The 21,592-nt window shown below is 41.6% G+C and overlaps 1 protein-coding gene across 1 annotated transcript in view; it reads right to left on the bottom strand.

Annotated features, from left to right (window-relative positions):
- Positions 1 to 8,200: 8,200 nt before the first annotated feature.
- The window catches only part of LOC112111162 (zinc finger and BTB domain-containing protein 5), a 14,201-nt gene continuing 809 nt past the window's right edge, over positions 8,201 to 21,592 (bottom strand). The window contains exon 2 of the mRNA XM_024206465.2: positions 8,201 to 10,237. Within this exon, the coding sequence (XP_024062233.1) occupies positions 8,206 to 10,233 (2,028 nt within the window). The 5' untranslated portion in view covers positions 10,234 to 10,237 and the 3' untranslated portion in view covers positions 8,201 to 8,205. The remainder of the gene's footprint in view (positions 10,238 to 21,592) is intronic.

Raw genomic sequence — 21,592 nt, 5'->3', positions numbered from 1 at the left:
CTCATGATTTTAGCGGTGAGGGTCTCCAGGTTGTCAGCCCAGATGGCAGGTGTCACATCAGCATATGTCAAACGGCTCCACAGGGGGGCTACTCAGACATTCGAATCTCTGGATTAACCAACAGGTGGCTGAACACAGAGAAATGCAGAATTTCCAATACGAACATTTCCTACTATGCAGCAACTATTAATTCTGCCTTAACCCATGTGGGCAGAATAGTTGTGAGAGGAAAATTAGTCTCCCAGGAATGACTTTCTGCGCATGGGATGGGCTGGGATTTGCAGGTTTTTGGTAAGGTACGATTTTTCTTATTCTGCCCAGAGAAGGTGTGCACATCCCTTCGAGTGGGATGTCAAATGGAGGCATGTAGTCAGGGCGGGTATTGAGTAATTAAACTCTGAGCCTCTGAATTGCCTTGGGGAGTGTTGCAAAAAGTGGAAAGGCAGGTCCTGATCGCTGGCTCTGGTTCAGAGATCCCTTCTAGAGAAGAAACTGGAACTACGTCTCATGATGGATGACCCAGGCAGGGCTCTGACTATTGAGTCAAAGGACTGGGTGAAGATTCCATTCCCACAGCTCTATCTTCTGTCTGCCCAGCTAATCTGCCTGGCTGCTCAACTCCCCTTTAATGTAGAGAGCTTAAAGGGACAGAAGGTTGTTTTCTGCCCATGAATGTAGGAGGTTGGATTGCTGTAGGATGGCTGTGGATCTGGTGCATCCGTGTTTGCTGACAGAAGCTACTGCTGTTATGGTGTCAGACATCACTATTTAAAGGTATTCCTGATTGATTGAGGCCATTTGATTCAGTGTTGAAGCTCCTTGTCCATTCATGATCCTTAGATGGATTTGTTCCCTGAATGGGCTCCCCATGCTTTGAGACCGGCGTTGGTTGTCACCACCGTTCTCTCCGGCTCTGCCATCGTGTGGTCTGCTGCGTAGCTGATTTGCAGCCACCAGGATAGAGATTTCAATACTGCTTTGGGCAACGAGATTAAGGTAGATAGAGTTGATGGGTCCTCTGGATCCAGAGAAATCAGGAACTAGAGAATACAGGTGGAATCTTGCCCACTGCAGGACACCATCATATCGAGAGATGATATCAGAACCCTTGTAATAAAGTTGAGTGATTGCTGGGGGATAGTATCTATCATCCTGCATATCCTGTCTGTTAGAAAAACTTGGTGTAGCTCAGTATCTCTCATGACTTCCAAGCATAACTTGGGCTGAACTGGATTCATTTGGCTGTCTGTATGGTGGATAACGAAGCCATGATGCTCTAGAACTTGTGCTCATTCCAAGGAGTGGGACCTGATCAGAAGACCATCCAGGAAGTGATATGCATGCACCCTCCTCTCTGAGAGGTTGGGATAACTAGCACCTGGGTAAATAGCCTGGGGGTGGTTGCAAGGTAATCTAAAGCCATCTTCATGCAGCTGTGTTTCATCTAGTTGGGGGAAGTTTGGGAGATCAGGAACCTAGGTTTGGGACTCGCCTTTGACTCCTAATGCATAACCCAAGCAGACTCCATCCAGGACTCGTTTGTCTGACATGGTGTGGATGCAGCCAGCTGCAGATTTTTGTCACCTGCTCCCATTCTGAGTGAACATGTCATGGGGTCAGCCCCAGGTCATGTTTGATTAAAAATTGGGGTTTTCCAGAGGATCACGACTGCCCCTTGTGCCCTTGGACCTATTCCATCTGCCAAGGGCTGGTTGGGTGTCCCTCCACAGATACTTAGAGTAGGTACAAAAGGAGTAATGTGATCTGTAATAAATAAGGCCTACATTCTCTTTTTGAGGACCTGGATGTCAAGAAAGTCATCTTTGATTTTATTTAGAGGATCCTGCTGTGGATTTGTCAACAAGCTCACTGAAGAGCCTTGGTCAGCGTCTGTCTGCCATGAGCATCAGCCTTTTCCATGACCTTAGCCATAAGTGATGACGAGGCAGGGTCACATCCCATTGCCCTCACAGTGAATCTGAGGCTGTCACAGAAGGTGCCCGCTACAGAGGCTGCTGCTACACAAGCTCTCTCAGAATGGCTCCCACACAGAAATATTTTCTGATTTTTGAAAGGGAATCAGTCCATGCCAAGATGGCTCAAGTAGAAGAGGCGGAGGCTGTGGATACTCAGAGGGTGGTGGAGGAAGCTTCAGAATTCCTCCTTAAGCAATCGGTCTTCCTCTCTGTCTGGTCCTTGGGGAAGAAATCACCCTTAACTGGGATCATCCTGTCTTTTACAAGGGATGAAAGGGCTGCATCCACATTTGGTAGAGTAACTAGGTCTGGATTGGATCTATGAACGTGATACTGCATCTTGGCCAGCCTCTGAGCTCTTGCTGGGTTTTGCATTCAGCCCTAATTACATCTTCCAGTGTTGCATGGAGAGGAGATAGGTTTGAGTGGTTTCACTCCCTTTCTGTCTAGATCTATTCTGGGTAAGTTCTTATCTTTTGATGCCTCCTCCTTTTGAGGTTCTTCCAGTGGGGGTTCAGTGCCTGACACTACTTGCCAGGATAGAAACAAAACTCCTCTTGAAACAACTTGCTTTGAGGTTCCTCCTCTGGGGGCTTTAGCTCAGATTCAGAAAATTGTCCTTCCCAGGAATGAGAAGCTACAGGGTCCTGTCTTGAGCTCTTTGTCTTCCTGCTCTTTTTACAACCTTTTGTGCCAGGGGCTCTCTCTCCCCCTGAAAATGGAAGAGGACGTGAGATAGTCCCTCCATCTCTTGCTCCTGTGTTTGCTAGGCAACAGTCCATCGGAAAGGGTTTGGAACCTCAAACAGTAAGCTATAAGCACACTTAAAATTGCCACATATCCCACACCACTGGTTCCTTGATAAGTAGAGCCATGGAGTAGAGTATTAACTCTAAGTGAATCTGATATTTTTATGCTCTGCTAGCCTCAGCTCCTGGTTGAAACATACTCAGCAGTTGGCAAATCTGACTGGCTTAATTAGATCATAGGTATCTGGTCACCCCAGGGGCAGCTGATCAAATAAGAAGTGGGAGTTAAACTGCTATTGCCATTAAATGTCCAAAGATTTCTTGGTGTTTTAAACCCCCATCACCTGTACCATAACGCTGGTGCGGAGTGCACAGAGGCACCATTGGCTTGTTTTTGTTGCCCTTAAGCCGAGTTTGCATTATAAGCAATTGACACTGGCAGCTGGATCTAAATGTAAGACTTTCTCTTGGTATCACTGTAGAGAAGCTACAGGCAGATAAACCAAGTGATGAACAGTGGTGTTATGTATGTTTAATCCCATTTGACAGAGAACTCAACCAATGTGTTCTAACTTGTCAAACTTTTCCAGTAACCAACCTAGCATCAAAGACCTTTTTCCATGACAGAGGAGAGCAAGTTTAAAAAACTATTTAAGTAACATCAGATCCTTAAGAAAGCAAATTTGCTTGCAAAATTTGTTTTACAGAGGTGTAAAACTCACATACAGCTTTCACCAAGGGACTTTTTAAATTGGTGGGATATACTGTACCCCATGTGACACCCTGCAGCCCATGTTCACCACTTTTGTATGGGCATAATATATTTTGTTTGAAGTATCATTTGAAAACTCAATCTACAGACCAACATTGTCTTGGTAATCTATCAACATTGTACAGGGAGCTGAGATTTTACTAGGTGATTGTTACTGAAATATGCTGTCATTCTGGCTAATGCCCTCAGACCATTTTTTCAAAGACACTAGCTAGGTGCTAAAAGGCCATTAGCTGCTTAATCGGAGATTCACCAGCAGGAGAGTTATAAACAAATTATTTACAATTCCCCAGAACAGCTTGCAGAACACATATGCAATTGAACCCCATGACCCAGCAAAGACTTTTCCAGTACAAAGGGTTAGAGTATAAGAAGGGGGAGGGAGGGAGCCTCTGGCCACCTCACCTATGACATCACTAAATATCTGAAGAACACTGAACTAAGGGGAGTGGTTCCAGGTTGGAAAAAGCAGCAGCCTGTGACATATATTGCATCTAAGGGTGAGACAACTGATTTTGCTTTTAGAGTTAGCCTAGGTAAAGTCTAGAAATTAGAGTGTGGTTTTCTCTCTCTTTTGGAACTAAATCTGACTTATGCCTTAGCACCTGTAAATCACTTAAAATCTATCTTTCTCTAGTTAAATGGGGTTTACTGTTTTATCTAAACCAGTGTGTTTGGGAAACCCGCACTTGAGACAAGGGTGGTGTATATTCATTATCCACTGTTGGAATGACAAACTAATGATGAGTTAGTACATTCCACTGGGCCACTGAACAGTACAGGGCACTTTTTTTGAGGGGAGGGTGGGAAGAGAGACAAGGCTGGGATTGCAGGATATGCTGGTGTCACCTTCTATCTGTTCATCGATGGCTGGGCATATAGCACTTGTGTTCAACTAGGAATGACTTTACCTGCTGGGGGCTGTGGGTGAACAGAGCCTGGAAAGGTTGCGATGCTGACAGTACGGCAGTGTAAAAGGGGATCCAGGCTGGAGAGCTAAGGGGACATAACAGACCTGTAATTCAGGCTGCAGCCTGAGGAATGTCACAACTGATTCAGAATCCTTTTCTTCCACTATAGGCTCCTCACCAGATCCTTCCAGCTATTTACTTCCATATAGCATTCTGCCTAAGAGAGGGAGAGCTGGCCACAAGGGGTATTGTTTTTCAAGACAAATAAGGTCTTGTTCATAATGTTACAGGATTGTATTTGTTGATTATTTAAATCTAAATAATCAAGAGACACCTATGCAAGGAGCTCAGTACCCTAGCATAGCATTAGCAATACAATCAAAATAATTCAATAGGAACTCAGGCAGCCTCCTTTGACATTTCATTTTCTAGGAATCATACCTTCAACCTTCTCCAAAAATACCCAAATAGATATGTTTTGCAGCATACCTGGATGGTCACCAAATCTGGACAGTTCAGAGTCCTCAAGCCCACACACCGAATGCCCTGCTAGCCACCCTCTCTGCTTTATTACAAGAGCGTTCAAGCTCAGGCATTCCTGGAAACGGCAGCTGTGGCAGTATGGTTCAGGGAGAGACGAGCCCTCAGGTAAGCCAGTCCCAGGTTATTTAGGGCTTTGTAGGTCATAACCAACTCCTTCAACTCCACCAAGACCAACACACGCACCTGTAGACCCACTGCAACCTATCAGTGTTCCAGTCAGGATTAAGTAAATAAGGAAATCAAATCAGACACATCAGCACAAAAATGTAGTGTTTATTTTCAGATGTATCTCATAACACTCTAAACATACTGAGCTTCACGTGAGATCGCACTATAGTGCTCGGCTATTAAGTCTGAACAGAAGTGGAGTGAGGCTAGTTTTGTAATTATAGTCAGGTTTGGAGATTAGATATTGCTCATTTTACAAGATGGGTCAGTTTAGGAGTGTTTATTCTGAGATATTGCTTCACATAGGAAGACCAAGAAAGCAACAGCAGTCAGACATGGGTTACTGAAGCTGTAATATGTCCTTCTAGAAACACTGTAATTTGATATACTGAAAATTAAGTGTGTTACATCTAAAAGATTCCCAATGTTTATTTTATTTCTTTTCTTTGTTGTTTCTGGAGAGCAGCCCTCCCTTACCACCTATCACATAACCACAAACATTTTATTATAAAAACGGATCCAGAAATACAGTTAAATATAGGCTTCATTTACATGTTCATATTCATTCTTAAAATTAAGTGCATTGATTGCCCCACCCCCATCTCTGCTTTCTTCCTGTGAGTGGGAGGGTTTTAGACACAGATGCTAGATAAAGAAAACAGCTGGAAAATAGAAAAAAATAGGTTTTGGAACAAAACTGGAAAAAGGCAAGATATTAAAAAGTTAGGCAAGATATTACCAATAAGGCAACACAACATAAAATTAAATTAGAAAACACTGCATTGTAGTGATGATCTAGTTTTAATGGAGATGCAGTGAGACTGACGTAGTTCAATGCTGTTAGTCCCTTGACATCAACATGATTACCACATAAAATGCAGCATTTTCTAATGCTATTCATGAACTTGGCACATGTCCTTGGTGCCTTAAAAAAACAAAAGCCAGAAGTGTAACTATTAAAAACCAGTCATGGGACTGTGAGGTTTTAAAAAAATTGAATCATGTCATAACAGTTACAAGTTCCTGCTTACCCTAGCAGCTTAAATTGCAAATCAAATATTAACAGCCCTTAGGCAGTTTTCTCACCACAAAGCAGGAGAGAAGAGTACATTTTATTTCTCTCTCAGCCAGATATTGTTTCATACATAGCCCTGTGTTTCTGTGGTACTGACCATGATTGTTTAGTTCCAATGTTTCAACTGTCTCAGTTACTCAAGACTAAACTAGCTACAGAACTGAGGAATAGGGATTTAATTTTCAGCTTCCATTCAAATAAATCCAAGATTTTTCAGGAGGCCAACATCCCTATTAAAAAATAGCAAAGGTTTAATCAAAGTCAGACAGTAACACCACACAGAATGAGTTTGCTACATAACAGATTAAAGATGAGGAAGTTGGGAAGTTTGCAAATGCTTTTTTTAATATTAAAAATAGCCCCCACTGCTGCAGATTAGCTATATTAGATGCTCATGATCTGTCTCCTTTGGATATGACAGATGTGCTGAAGCACTAACCGAGATTCTGCATAAACAGAGTAACACTGGTCAGTAGAAGTGGTCCAAAATGTTAATAGAAACCCAGTTTGTTGAACTCCAGGAGTTAGTTCATGTGCATCTTAAAAAATAAAAAAAAAAAAACACACCACAACTGCAAAGAGTATTAGTTACAATGGTATCAAAGAAGAGGAAATTAAAATAAGATCTGTGAGATTCAAGGGAAACAGAGATTACTGAACTTGTTTTACAAGGTGTACAGTGCTATTTTTTAAATTAAATTTGTGTTGGATTTTTACTTGTGGGAAAGTACATTTATGATACTTCTCTAAATTGAAGAATTAGAGTCAACCGCTACATTTAAACAGAGAGGCATATGAATATGGCAAGACAGGCTCTCATTCCTGACTGTTCCTCAGATCAAAGTAATCCATGGTTGGGAGGACAATAAGTATATGGAGAAGGAAATTAAAAAGCCTGAAGATAAGAGCATCAGAAAAGGATAGTCTGCTTACACAATAACTTGGATCAGATTGACTGTCAGCATCTGGAAAGGGTCAGAGACTCTCTTACACGATAAAAGAAGCCACCACAAATCATATCTCCCATTTAAAATAAAGTAGACAATAACGAGCTCTTTTCAGACATCTATGTATATGGAATTTTAACATATGAAATACAAGTTGGTTAAAATACTGCTAAGAATAGCACATACAGAAACAGTACGTCACTTATCACTCATTACAAGTTTTTACAGGAAAAAAAATGGTGAAACACCTAGGAGATCTTGCTGTATTCAAACTATATATACATCTAACAGTCCAAACGCTACTTGTCTTGGACTCAAGGTAAGCACCTTCATTACGGTGTCCATTACAGGAAAACAGCCAAAAATACATTCAGAACCCCTACAACTATTTTCATAATTAACATGTTAAAGCATTTTGTGGTAGACAGGTGTATCCAAGATTGTTTTTCTTTAAGGATATGCAATCTGCATTAGTAACAGTAAAGAGCTCTTTGCATTTTTGTTCATACACATAATGTATCAACTTAGTTTACAGGTTATTTATTTAAACACTTTCACAATTTTACAAAATTCCTAAAAAAGAATTTGCACTTCAGTTTCTCATCTTTGAAACGTGCTACTTTAACATAATTAGGAGCTGGCTACATTTTCACCCATCCCCCTCCTATTTCTTCCCTCCCACCTCCCCCCCCAGCACAGGAACTACTTGGTTTTAGGGATTGCATCCCCATGAGCCCAAGACCTGCATTTACACAATAATAATAATACTTAATACTTCTATAGTGCCTCCTTCAGAGCATCTCAAAGCGCTTCCAAACAGTTGTTTAAGCCTCACAACACCCGTGAGGTAGGTATGGTATTATCCCCATTTTACAGGACCAAGACATTTTGGGGGGGGAGAGGGAGAGGTTTGGGGGGGGACACGATCACACTTAAGTGTTTACTACAAGGGCAGCTTCTTAACCTGCAGTCTTGAACAAAATAGTGTTAATATTCCAGACATAGTTCAGTTCGTGTTCTTACAATTTGTATTGGCATTATTTGTATGGGCTTGGGGGGGAAGATTAAAGCAAAGTGCTGGGTAGGTTGCTGCTCTGCCACCGCAGGCAGGTAGTTTTGGAATGTTTATACAAATGGCTGGACTGGCTGAACCGTTTGCCACACTTTAAACAGGCATAAGGCTTTTCTCCTGTGTGCACACGGATGTGCTTCTTACAGTCTGTTAAGGTCAAGAAAGTCTTGCAGCAGATTTTACAGGCATATTTGCGAGCACCTTCTACAACCAAGACATTGTGCTCAGATAAGGCCTTCTTACATTTTGAAAGAACATCAGCAGATGCCCTGGTCAACTGTGGTGGACCAGGCTGGGAAGGATGCCCATTTTCGAAAGAGGAACTGGTCCCATTCATTATTAACTGGGAATTTGATGTACTATCTTGCATTTGGGAGCTCCTAACAGAGGTCACAACAGGCATTTTGGGGGCTATGCGACGGTAGCCGGGAAAGTTACTAGCTCCACCTCTTGGAGAGCCCATCATTGCCCTTGATAAAGAGTGTAGTCCCAAGCCAGACCTTGGAAAGTCCATCCCAAACTGTTCTGCTGCCCGGTATCCAGAAGTCTGTACACATGGAAGACCCATTACATCCTGCATAGGTCTAACAAAGTGAGAGTCTGCAGGTTCATTGAATGGATTCTCCACATGAGAGACAGTAGCAGAGGAATGGCCATTAGTAGGCCCAGACTCTGGACTCATTAAATAAGAGGCATCTCCATCCATTCTGCAGTCACTGGTTGTATTTGGAATGTTGTCATCATTTTGATTAGCACCAAAATTGCCACCTCGGCTCTTATTCAGAAAATTTGAGATACTGAAAGTAGACTTGTGTTCCAGGTTATTTGACACCTCCAAAATATGGATGTCACCAACCCTATCAGTACTAGATTGGGGGTCAGAAAAGCTACGATCGCTACTTTCCGGACTCAGTTCTATCTTTTCTGCACTGACTCCTCCTCCTTCCACTTCAACAGACTCACTGCCTTCTGCTTGGGAAGTGACATCACTCACTTCATCTTGAGGCTCTGGGGAACTCAAGGGCTCGGATTTAACCACCACCCTCATATGTTCTTTTTCATTTAGACTGATCTCTGGATTTTCACACTGAAAGTTGTTTTTCTCAGAAGTCGCTTCTTGGTCAAAGCTAGTTTCCACTTGTGTTGCTTGAGATGCCATGGACATTTGCGAAATGTTTCCTCCACTGTTGTCAGACTGACTGGGCACTTGGGCATCTTCTTGGGGACCAAAAGACTGATCAAACATAATGGTGTTATCCTCTTGATTATCAGTCACAACATCAGCTTTAGAATTGTCCACGATCTTCAGTGAATCTGGTGAAAAAAATTCTTCCCGTGAATGAACTACCGACTGCCCGCTCTCTGGGACAACATCTGAAATGATGGACTCGTCGATGGTAGGCCTGATTCGCTGCCTGGCCCGGTCTTCAGAAGACTGTTTCCGTTTGTGGAGACGCCGAATCGGAAAAGTAGTGCGTTGTTCTAGGTTACTTCTCATTGATGAGCTCATAGTATTTTGTTGTTCCTCTGCGCTCTGGGTGGAATTTAATGCAGAGCTCACTATACTCAGTCCAAGCTGCTGAAGCATGAAAGATCTTTGCATGCGTGCATTTTGTTCTTGAACTCTATCGCTAGGTGGCGACATTGGCAGCGTCCTTGTAGTAAGGTAGTGTTTACATGCTTTAACAACAGAGTTCAAATGTAAGTGAGAAGCTGCCAGCAAGACATCCATAACATTGCTCTCTCCAAGCATGAGTGTGGAGGTGTACATCATGTCAATCAGAGCAGCAAAGGCCTCAGCTGTTACTACCTCACTGTCCAGCTGGATCATGTTCATGGTCTGGTCTCCCTCTGCCACAGTAAAGAGAGCTCGAAAATGTGTGCTGCATGCTGCCAAAACAGAGCGATGGGCTTTGAAATGCCTGTTCCCCACCACAATGACACAGTCACAAAGTTGACCATGAAGACGCTGGTAGTTTAGCTGTTGAAAGATTTGCTCAAAATGTCCTGGAAAATCCATGATCCTACAAAATAAAATTAAAAAAAAAAAGAGGAAAATGTAAGACAAAAATGGCTGATGTTCTATTTTTATCACAATGAACCAGGGTTTAAAATTCGAATGCAGGTGGCTCAGAGGCAAACTATCAATAACTGATCTTTTACTTACCACCACCATATTACTATAATACTTATGCTGGCAACTTTGTGAAGGAGCATAGAAAAACTGCAGCTTCTGCTAGATTCATTCTTTTTTCAGGATTTTCTCTAATGTACTTCCCAGCTAAGTATCAAACATACTATAGGCTGAGCTGATAACACAACCTATAGTTAAAGGTGTCGAATATCTTCCACTATAAAGACCCTACTTTCAGTTGCTTATAACTTCAAACTTTAACCCTTCAGGCTGAAATTCCCATGCCTGATCTCTCCCTTAGCAAATACTTTCCAGCAAAATTTAGTCTAAAACAGTTCAGCAGTTTGAGAATGAGATTAGGAGAAAATATGTTGTTTCCTCGTACTAAAAAAACAAAAACAAATTATTGCAACCATTTCCCTGAAAAGCTCTAGCACCTCCATACTTTGAAGAAAGGCCTTGGCTACACTGGCGCTGTACAGCGCTGCAACTTGCCGCTCTCAGGGGTTTGAAAACGCCCCCCCCCCCAGCGCAGCTCTGTAAAGCGCCAGTGTAATCAGAGCCTGCAGCGCTGCACGCTCCCTCACAGTGCTGCAAGCTACTCCCCTCGGAGAGGTGGAGTACTTGCAGCGCTGCGAGAGAGCTCTCGCAGCGCTGGCGGCGCGACTACACTCGGCAGCGCTGTGAATCCCCAAGTGTAGCCAAGGCCAAAGGGTGTGAAGTTTGACCGGGGGTGGGAGGGCGAGGAGGTTAGAGATGTGCTTTTTGCAGTCCCAGTAAAAGTTCACCCAAGCATGGCCATGCTCTACAAAATCTCCGTCAGCACATGGTCAATACAGACTTGTTCAGAGAATTTAACTGCCACACTCTTAAGTTTTCATCTTCACTGAGCATGCTCCAGCCGGGTCTTTCCTTGAAACTGCTCCTCCCAGCAGCCAAGAGAACTGAGAGCAGGAAGCCTGTCTTGCCTGTGTTCTCAATGGCCCCTATGCTGGCACCCAGGCAGCATGAAGGAAGAAGTTGCCTACCAAAAATGCAGAGGGGTGAGGAATAAGGAGGGGTGTTGCACAAATCAGAAGGCAGAAAGGTGGCAGGGGTGTGTGGTGGGGGCAAGAGCCAAGTGGATTGGATAGAAGAGAGGGAGGGGTAAAGAGGAGAAGGGGGGATAGACCGAAGGATCTATAACCACTAGATAACACTCCCCTACAAAAACCTGGATTTAACCCAGGAGTTTTCAGTCTCTGCATTCCTCTGCTATCAGCAAAGATAATAGCATACTACCACTACCGGTTACTCCATTAGCTCAAGTGGTAGAGGACTGTGCTGTGGATATAAAGGTCCAAACCCTATTACTGACCTAATTTGAGGGTCAGTGTATGTGTGTATTTAATTTGTATCATGTGGAACCAAATTTAAAAAAAGTTGGAAGTCACATAAGATCCACCTTAGAAAAATGTAAAGGTCGCAGTCAAGCTCTCAAAAAATTAGGAAATGCTCAAATCAAGGTTGCACAATTCAGCTCCTTTGTGTGTTTATGCATTATGAGAGTTTTTAATTACATGATCGCACACTACACTTTTACCACAGGACCCCATCTCATTCAGTGCACAGATTGGACGGACAGTGCTCTGGGAATGAATCAGGGTTGCATAGTGAATTAGGCTGTTGCCTGTAGGGCACATGCTTCATTTGTTGCAGAAGTTGGAAGGTGCTCAGTGAATGTGGCAGGGGACTGTAGGAAGAGAAAGGATATTCTAATGGTTAAGGATGCTAAAAGCCACTCTAGAGAACTGAATTCTATCCCTGCCTCTGCCACAGAGTTCCTGTGTGATGCTGGACAAGTCATGTAAGTCAAAATAGTCACAGCTGTCTTCTAATTGTGGGTTCCTCATTTTCTGAATGCCCAAACCAAAACTCCTGCCACCAGATTTGCTAAGCATTCACAACTGCAACTATAGTCAACTGGAGCTGTGCTCTGAACAGATAAAGTGTAATAAAACATGCTGAGTACTCTGAAAGCCCTAGGGTTTCAAGCTGGGCACCCAAAAATAATAGACACTTGACAATTTTGGCCTTTACCTCATAGGGGTATTATGAAGACATTAATGTTTCTGAAGTTCACAGATGTTATGGAGAGCACCACAGAAATGCACATGAGGAAATTGATAATTTTGTATTAAGTGCAGGGTTTGTTAAATGAAGACTAGGACCACACATTAATAGATTATAACCTCCTGCATAACTCAGGCCATAAGACTTCCCTAAATTAATTCCTGTTTGAATGAGACCATCTTTTAGGAAGAACACCCAATCTTGATTTAAAAATTGCCAACGATGGAGAATCCACCACAACCCTTGGTAAGCTATTCTAGCGGTCAGTTACCCTTACTGTTAAAAATGTGTTCCTTTATTCTAGCCTAAGCTTGTTTAGCTCCCACTTCCAGTCACTGGATCTTGTTATATTATGTCTGTTAGACTGAAGAGCCCTCTACCATCAAATTTCTGCTCCCCATGTAGGATACTTATAAACCGTGTTTAAGTCACTCTTTAACCTTCTCTTAGAAACACAAAATAAATTGAGCTCCTTGAATATATCACTTTAATCTAAGGCATAATTTTTCCATCTTTTAATCATTCTTTTGGTTCTTCCCTGCACCCTCTCCAATTTATTAACATCCTTCTTGAACTGTAGACATCAGAACTGGACACAGTATTCCAGTAGCAGTTGCACCAGAGCCAAATACAAAGGTAACAAAACCCTCCTTACTCCTACTTGATACTCTCCTGTTTATACACCTCTTCCCTGATAGAACGTGACCTGATAGAACACGAATTCGGATATAACGCGGTAAAGCAGCAGGGAGCCCCAGGCCCTTTAAAGCGCCACCCGAACCCAGCTGCTTTACTGCGTTATATCTGAATTTGTGTGGAGCCCCAGGCCCTTTAAATCCCCGCCTGAGCCCGGCTGCCGGAGTCCCCCGGTGGTGATTTAAAGGGACTAGGGCTCCCCACAGCAGCTGGAGCACCGGGCCCTTTAAATTCCCGCCGGGGCTCTGGAATTCCCCCAACTCACATGAGCCTCTAGGTAGCAAGTGTCCAATAAATTTTTCATCTGTGCTGTATGTCTAGTGACATACCGAAGCCAGAAGTGGACAGTATGCACAATGCTTCCTCCAGTGAAAAAGGAAAAACAAATGGTAGTAAGATCTAGGAGAAAAACATTTAGCAAACCTTAAGAGCAAGGTCCTATCTTCTCTGTAAATACTTTTTCCACTGATCTTTCTGGTCCTGCTAGCTCAGGACCCAAACTGTGTTGTATGCTTAGCAACATGAACACTTTCAATAAGAAGTGTGGTTAAGGTTTGGGATTTTACGTTTCCGTTAATACAACTGAAAAGTTTAACACACAGATATTGTTTTAGACTGACCCTTGCCTTAGAAAGGCAATTTTCCCCACTATCTGTACCTTTCTGATTAAGAAGATAACAGGAGGTTTTTTTTAAAGAAACAGACCAATAGTAATATTGCAGCATATTATATGACAGAGATTACCAGACCCTATAGAAACAGCTAAGACGGGACTGGCAAATCACAGAAACATATCTTGGGAAAGGAGTCAAAATTAAGAGACAGCCTCCTAATTTAAAGAGTTAATGTTTACATTAGCTTACAATTCCATGCATTTATTTCAAAATGTCATGTAAGACTCAAACCACGTACCTGAATATTCTCATATGCATATAGAGAGTCATGCACTAAGTGCATTATGCGTGTACAGAATTCCAGATACATGCATTCTGATATAAATGAGACAAAGCAATTTATTTTGATATAGGCAATAAATATCAGGTATGAACTTTACTGACTTCACTTCTAAACCGAAGATGGGTAAAAGGAATTTGACCTCATTAGACAAGCCTGAAGTTTAAAAAAAACCAAAGCTAGTCTGAAAGATTCCAATGGATGAATACTTGTTTCAGGGCCAAATTAAAAAAACCCACATAAAAACATTACTTTTTCCATTTTAATATATCTATGCTTGTTTTTTAGAGGAATGACTCATGTCAACTTAAAAGGATAGCTTCTTCCAAAAGCTGAAAACTTACAAATAGGTTTTAATAACAGTCTATTTCTTTTACTGCTGTGTCCAAAGCCAGTGTGAGAATTAAAAAGACATTCAAAGTTATTACACCAACTGTCCTTTTAGACATATCCGATCATAACTGAAAGTACTGGTCCAAACAAAGATTACAAACTGAACCTATAGTCGTCCCCTCCCCTCCCCCCCAAATTTGACATCTGTTAAAGAATGCATTTATAGTGTGATGGACTATGTTTTTGCGGAGGCCATGTCTACACTAGCAAGCTTACAGTGGCACAGCTGTACCGATGGAGCTGTGCCACTATAAGATTGCTCGTGTAGCTGGTCTATGCCGATTGGAGAGAGCTTCCCCCGTCGACATAATAAAACCACCACCTAAACAAGCAGCGGTAGCTATGTTGGAGGGAGAGAGTCTCCCACTGACACAGCGCTGTGCACACGAGCGCTTATGCCCGCAAACTTTATGTCCCTTGAGGTGTGTTTTTTTCACACCCCTGAGCGACACACGTTTTGCCGACATAAGGGGTAGTGTAGACATGGCCCTAGTGTCAACTGTCTCAGATATGCCATAGTTAAACTGAATATCAAAGGGAGCTTGGTACACAAGTAATAACACTCTAAGTCATGACCAGTATTACAATTGGGTTGCTTCTTGCTTGCCAGCCAACAGCTGGCAGTTTACTACTTGGACTCACTCCCTCCTCACCTCCCTAAACCTTCAATATTTAAAATATATTTGATGTGTCAGACACCAAATCGGTAAGGATCCCTAGCACACAATTCATATATGAAAAGATGCCCAAATTACATTAAAGAAATCAAGCAACAAGGTTGTATTTCACCACATTAGAATGTATTTGTATTGTGTTCAACTGTTGTGCCAAACGTACCAAAACCCATAGAAAACTTCTTTGGAGGCCGTAATAGACACTTAATCCAGGTACTTAAATAGTAAAAGCATCATTCATGTAAAAATCAAAAATGCTTTTTTCTCCTTTTCGTCCCTCAACAGTTGGATTTTATTTAATAAGCCATGGAGAAAAATCTTAAAGAAGTTGACATTTTCAGTGAATTTTAACTCTTTAAACAAAGTTAAACAGGTCATTAGTTCTAAAGTTATATTCTGGTTAAACACACACAAAAGCTTAATTTAGTGACAGCTAAGGTTGCGTCTGGACATACTCCGTCCATCCAAACACCTTAAAAGCATGGAAATAAGGTAAGGGAATCATCTCCTGTATTCTGTCACCTTCACACTGCCAAGAACACTGTCAGAAACTCCATCAGGTTTTCACTTCCACCTCCAACAGGTAAGGAGAAGCAATATGTACCCAAACATAATCAAACTGACAACCTTATTACTAAATGAAGTTTGTGGGACTTTCCTAGGGTGTTGGTGTTGTGGTTTGAGTTTTTTTTAAATACAGGGTTGGTAGTTGGTGTAGCTCAGTGGTTAACTCCCCAGTATCAGGGAGGGTGAGCTGCAGTTGCTTGGCAGAGGGATAAGCTGCACTGCCAAAGCTGCTCCTGCCACCTTGACCCTGCAGAAAAGGCTCAGGAGAGCTTTTGCCCCTAATATTTTATCACCATTTAAAAGTTATGGCAAGTACGGACTCCAAACGCAATCTACTGTAATTAACAGCTGTGGAAGTAGAGCCAGAACTGACAGGGATTTGAAGGGGATTTCAATGCAAACCGTCTCTTCTGTGAGCAAGAGTCAGGCTAGCTGTAACCCTAATAACGCGAGTCTGGTAGAAGCGAGGATTGTGTGAGGCGAGTGGGAAAGAACCGAGAGAGAAGTTGTTGCGACCTTGTGTTAGAGAAGTATGAAATGTAGACTATAGTCTAAACAGAGGTGAGAAAAATAAGATATCAGGATGACCTATGTATAAACAAAATGCAACTGTTGCTCATCATTGTATGTAACAAAGGTATAAATGTTGGCTCTAATTGTTTATCTTTTGAGAGACCTGTTTAGCTTCTCCCTCCACGCAATTGCTAGAGATAATAAAGTATCTGATTTCCTGCACCCAACCTTAGAGTGAGAACTCTGTTTTTCTCCGACACAGCAATGCATAGTTTATCAGTCAAAGGGAAGCTCTGTGAAGGAGTAAGCATCATCACTTGCTTCCTGAAACACAATACAGCCTCTCATACACTTCTGAAGGTTTGACACAACCAAAAGCAACTGTAGCAGCAGTGTGTGTGCGAGCCTGCACTCTGGCAGCAGGTCTACATAGTGTGTTCCTCTTTTTTCTAGGTCCCTTGCCCTGCCCCTGTGAAGAGTATCTCTCAGCTTTCAAACCTGCAATAATGTGACACTTGAAAGCAAAGCATGACAAATGATTGAAATGTGAAACACTTGTATTTTGGCCCATCATACCAAAGTTTACAGATTCTAATGGTTTAAGTAAAAAAAATTAAAAGGTGTTTTTTCACTAAGAAAATTAAATTATCTTTAAAAGATTTTCTCAATGCATCCATAACATCACCGATTGGGTCATCAATTTGAACCCTAGCACTGCAAATGCCTAGCCAAGACCTTTACCACCTAGGCTTACAGGTGTAATTGCTATCCTGTAGGGGAACACTCACTAGAAGGGGACTTGACACACACTTTCCCAGTGGGTTTGCTAAATAGTGGTAGAAAATTGGAGATCGGGGTCCTAGATTCTATCCCTCACTTCAAAGCGGCAATGTGGTATACTCATTAGAGATAGGATAAGAAAAAACACAAAGAACAATCAATCTGAAAGGCATCATGGCTGAGTGGATAAGATTTGGGTTATGATACTAGAGACCTGGGTTCTACATTACAGCAGCTACAGCTGCTGTAGCATAGACATTTTCTATGTTGCCAGGAGTTGTTCCATCGAGAGGCAGTAACTAGGTCAATGGAAGAATTCTTCCATCTACCTAGCTATGTCTGTAGTGGGGGTTAGGTCAACTTAACTACTTCACTCAGGATGTGAAATTTTTTACAGCTCTGAGCAATTTAGCTAGGTCAGTCTAAGTTCTAAATGTAGACCTGGCCTTAGTGCATCTTTTTTAACATCTACTTGTTAAAGGGAAAGTGTGGGGGTAGGGTACAGGTGACAACTTATACTTGACTGACTTGCAGGGTTGGGTCATGGCCTTGGTTGATAAGAAAGGTGGTGAAGGGCACAGAACTATACACTGTGTGAGATCTGAACTCATGTTCTCTGGTTCTCAGGTCAGGGAACAGTATAGTGGCACTCTCTCTCTTCCTCTAATTGCTACAGAACAATCTGGGGATGGCAGAAACATTATGTCGTATTAAGTTCTATACAGGCAATTCACTTTTCAAAATATGTTCATTTTATGTTGGCATATATAAAAACTGACACTCGTGAAAATTATGTAAGAAGAATAGAAACAAATACCTACTCTGCAGATGTGGGGTAACGCGTGATGCAAAAATCAGATCCAAGGAGTTTATACACTTGTCTAAAGAGATAAAAAAGTGGGATGCCACATTCAAAAGCGATCATTCTGGGACATATTAACAGCAGTGTCATATATAAGACACAGGAGGTAATTGTTCAGCTCTACTTGTCACTGGTGAGGCCTCAGCTGGAGTACTGTGTCCAGTTCTGGGCATCACTTTTTAAGGAAAGAGAAGAACAAACTGCAAAGAGTCAAGATCAGAGCAAAAAAAATAATTAGATGTTTGGAAAAAAATGTCCAATTCTTTCACTCTTTCCTCATATGACATGCTTAGTCTAGAAAAGAGAGTTTTCAAATATGAAAAAAGTTGTTTTAAAGAGGACAGTGATCAATTGTTCTCCAAGTCCATCAAGGGTAGGACAAGAAGTAATCAGCTTAGTTTGCAGCAAGGGATATTTAGATAGAAAGTTTTTCCTAATAACAAAACTATAAAGGATAGTTAAGCACTGGAACAAGTTACGTCGGGAGGTTGTGGAATTCCCATCAATGGAGGTTTTTAAAAACAGGTTAGACAAACGGCTCTCAGGGACAGTCTAGATATATTTAACCCTGCTTCGGGGGCGGGGGGAAGACTAGGTGGCCTTTTTCTATATTTCTACAGAAATATACATGTCTACATTTCTATTATTATTGTCTTATTATTCCATTTGTATCTGCCTGACCGGCACCAAACCACCACGAAAACTTCAGATACTATGTCAGTTTTAATTTCTCTGTTTTGTCAGTTTTACAGTATTTCTGAAAAATAAAGCTTTAACACTCCTGTAAAAATGAAACTTTTCTTATGGCCTTGCTACCGCTGCACCATAACATGACACTTGTATTCCCAATCTCCATCTTGATCTGCAAAAGCTGAACGGATCCATAGGATGGCTTCTCTGCCACCTACCTCTTAAATGGAGGCCCCAACTTTAAAAAGAAAATTCAGTTTCTAGCTTTCCCATTTAAAAGCAATCCTCTGTCCACGAATCAAACCTCAAATACCATATGGAGCCAAAGAGAGCTGCATTTTAGTATCCCAGGAGAAAGAGCAGCCACAGATACCTGAGCATGATACCATCTTGCCCAACAGGGCATTAAACTTCTAAATCTAACACATTAATCTCACTTTACCATTTACTAGAAATTCAAGAACCCTAATGACTTCTCTCAACCCTTGCTCATTTCGAAGCAGCCTGGAAACAAGGCGTAAGTTTTTAACAGTGAGAGTAATTAACCAATGGATAATTTACCAAGGGTCGTGGTGGATTCTCAATCACTGACACTGACTGGATGTTTTTTCTAAAAGATCTGCCCTAGGAAATATTTTGGGGAAGTTCTATGGCCTGTGTTAAACAGGAAGTCAGAATAGATGATCATAGTGGTTCCTGCTGGCCATGGAGTCTACAAATCTCTGCATGCTGTTTTTTAATTCTAGTCATCTAACCAATGATGATTTAGTTTAACTCAGAATGGAGAAATACATTTTTACCAGAAAAATTTAAAGCAGGCCAAAGTGACAAATAATATTTGTGCCTTCTCCACTGTAGATGATACATGGGCTGAATCAATTTCCTTCATGATTTTAACTTCCAAAGCAGATTATTTTATCTATAAATTAGGCATGTCTCCAGCAAATCAATACTGCATTTTAACTGAGATTTGACATATTCCCCTGCTTCTGGCCTCCCCAAACCTATTCATATGAAAATTATTTCAAGAATATATCTTCTCATGGCAGTGTAATTTGAACCACTATTAACGGAAAGTCTGTGTTGTACAATCTTTCATACAAATCCATAATATGATTCCAGACATTTTAGCACGTACTAATTAATAAAAATATTTTTGGCTGAAGTAACAACCATAATTTTGTAATTCTTAACTCTTCCAAAAACCTCAGCCACAAGTTTGTTTTTTAAAAGAGAAGTTTATTTATCGTATGTTCAAATAATGTAGCTATGTCTAAACTAATTACTTTTAGTTATGGGAAATAAAGAACTGTTACAATCACTGACTAATTTAAACAGTGACACCACAAAGTTAAAAGAAAAAAGTAGCAACTAACAGGCTGCCTATGCGCCCTTTGCTTTGTTACATATTTCAATTTTATATCAAAGTGTAACAGTAGCCAGTTGGTTACTAGTTTGACCTTTGCCAAATTTGTCTTTGATAGTACTATTGTGTAAAAAAACGTAGATCCTAAACATATAAATAAAAGAACATAAGAATGGCCCTACTGGATCAGAGCAAAGGTCCATCTAGCCCAGTATCCTGTCTTCTGACAGTGGCCAATGCCAGGTGCCCCAGAGGGAATGAACAGAACAGGGAATCACAAAATGCAGTTGCCAAATGACCTCCATACCGTCTACAGACAAATATCTTTTTGTACGTTGGCAGTTTGTTCTGCAAGACATTACACCATTGGTTGTACCTTCCATTACACTTGCTAGAATGCATTCAATGTTATAAATGCAAGCCAACAGAGGTTCTAAAACCGTCACCAACAATTATTTTTATTCTCTGAAAATTCCAAATAATCAAACCAGGAGTGGGGGAGGCGTGGGGGGGAACAAGGGGGGAGGAATAGCTGTTATAAGTGTTTGGGTACACTAGAAAGGTAACCTGGAGTCAAACTAAAGAACTAAGCTATGCCAAAACTTGTTTCACACCTACTTGAACAGCAAGTCACTCATAGTTGTACAGGTTTAGAATGATTTCACAGTTTTTATCGTTCACTATCCAAGAAGTTGGGAAAAAAATCTGCAAAGGGTTCTTTTTTGAAAACTCTGCTTCACATACTTGGTCACATGATTTTGTAACACGTGATTTGCTTAGAATCACACATTTTTTAAAAAGTGTTTCATAGAGTCTTGCAGCAGAGATCAAATGCCAACTTCATTTCACTAGATTCTGTAGTATGTCAAATGCTGTTTTGGAAGACCTCGTTCCCCCTGGCTTAGAAGTCTCAGTGGCATGAATGAGGTCTTGAAAGTGAAAGATTTGTGTGAGCTGACAAATTTTTGAATCTGCCAAGAGAAAATCTATATGGCAACACAAAGGCGGCTACAAGTATAAAAAAAAGCTCCCGGTCGGTTTTCTGCAAATTACACATTAACCGGTAGCTGTGTTTTTAATACAACACACACCACATTTTTATCATTTACTTAAGTATTCTTATGCAACCACAATTGGTTCAGTAGCACTAACCAAGGACTAGGGGTAGCCACCACAGTGAAGTCAGCAAGACTTTGCTCACTTCAGAATGACCAGACCTGGCCCTATAATTATTTTTCAATGTGTCTACTACAACCTGCAGGGTGTAACACCTGTTACAAAGTTGCACAAATGTGAGCACTCGGGTAGAATTTCCAGCACAAATGGTTAGAGACTGCAGGTGTGATTACCAACCCACTCCCCATATGAATTCCACCCATGTACACAAGACAGATCCTCAGACCAGGTGGTTTTCACTACAGACATCCCCCCCCCAATCCACACACTTGCTCAGGGGTACCCAACCTGGGGGAATGTCACTACAGCTCTCCCCACCCCCAGTCTTGGAGAATTTGGGGACTCAATTTTTCCCAACAGGGGAACCTGCATGGAGTGGGGAGGGAGACAGGGTCTGGAGATCATGGGAGCCTGAAGGGAAGGCTCAGGATGGACAGATGAGGGAAGGCTGCAGTGGGGGGC

The sequence above is a fragment of the Terrapene carolina genome, unplaced genomic scaffold (genome assembly GCF_002925995.2).
Source record: "Terrapene carolina triunguis isolate 2854851 unplaced genomic scaffold, T_m_triunguis-2.0 Scaffold35022, whole genome shotgun sequence".
In the NCBI taxonomy this organism is placed as follows: Eukaryota; Metazoa; Chordata; order Testudines; family Emydidae; genus Terrapene; species Terrapene triunguis.
Note: the sequence above shows the minus strand (reverse complement) of the source record. Positions and strands in the feature narration are given on the sequence as shown.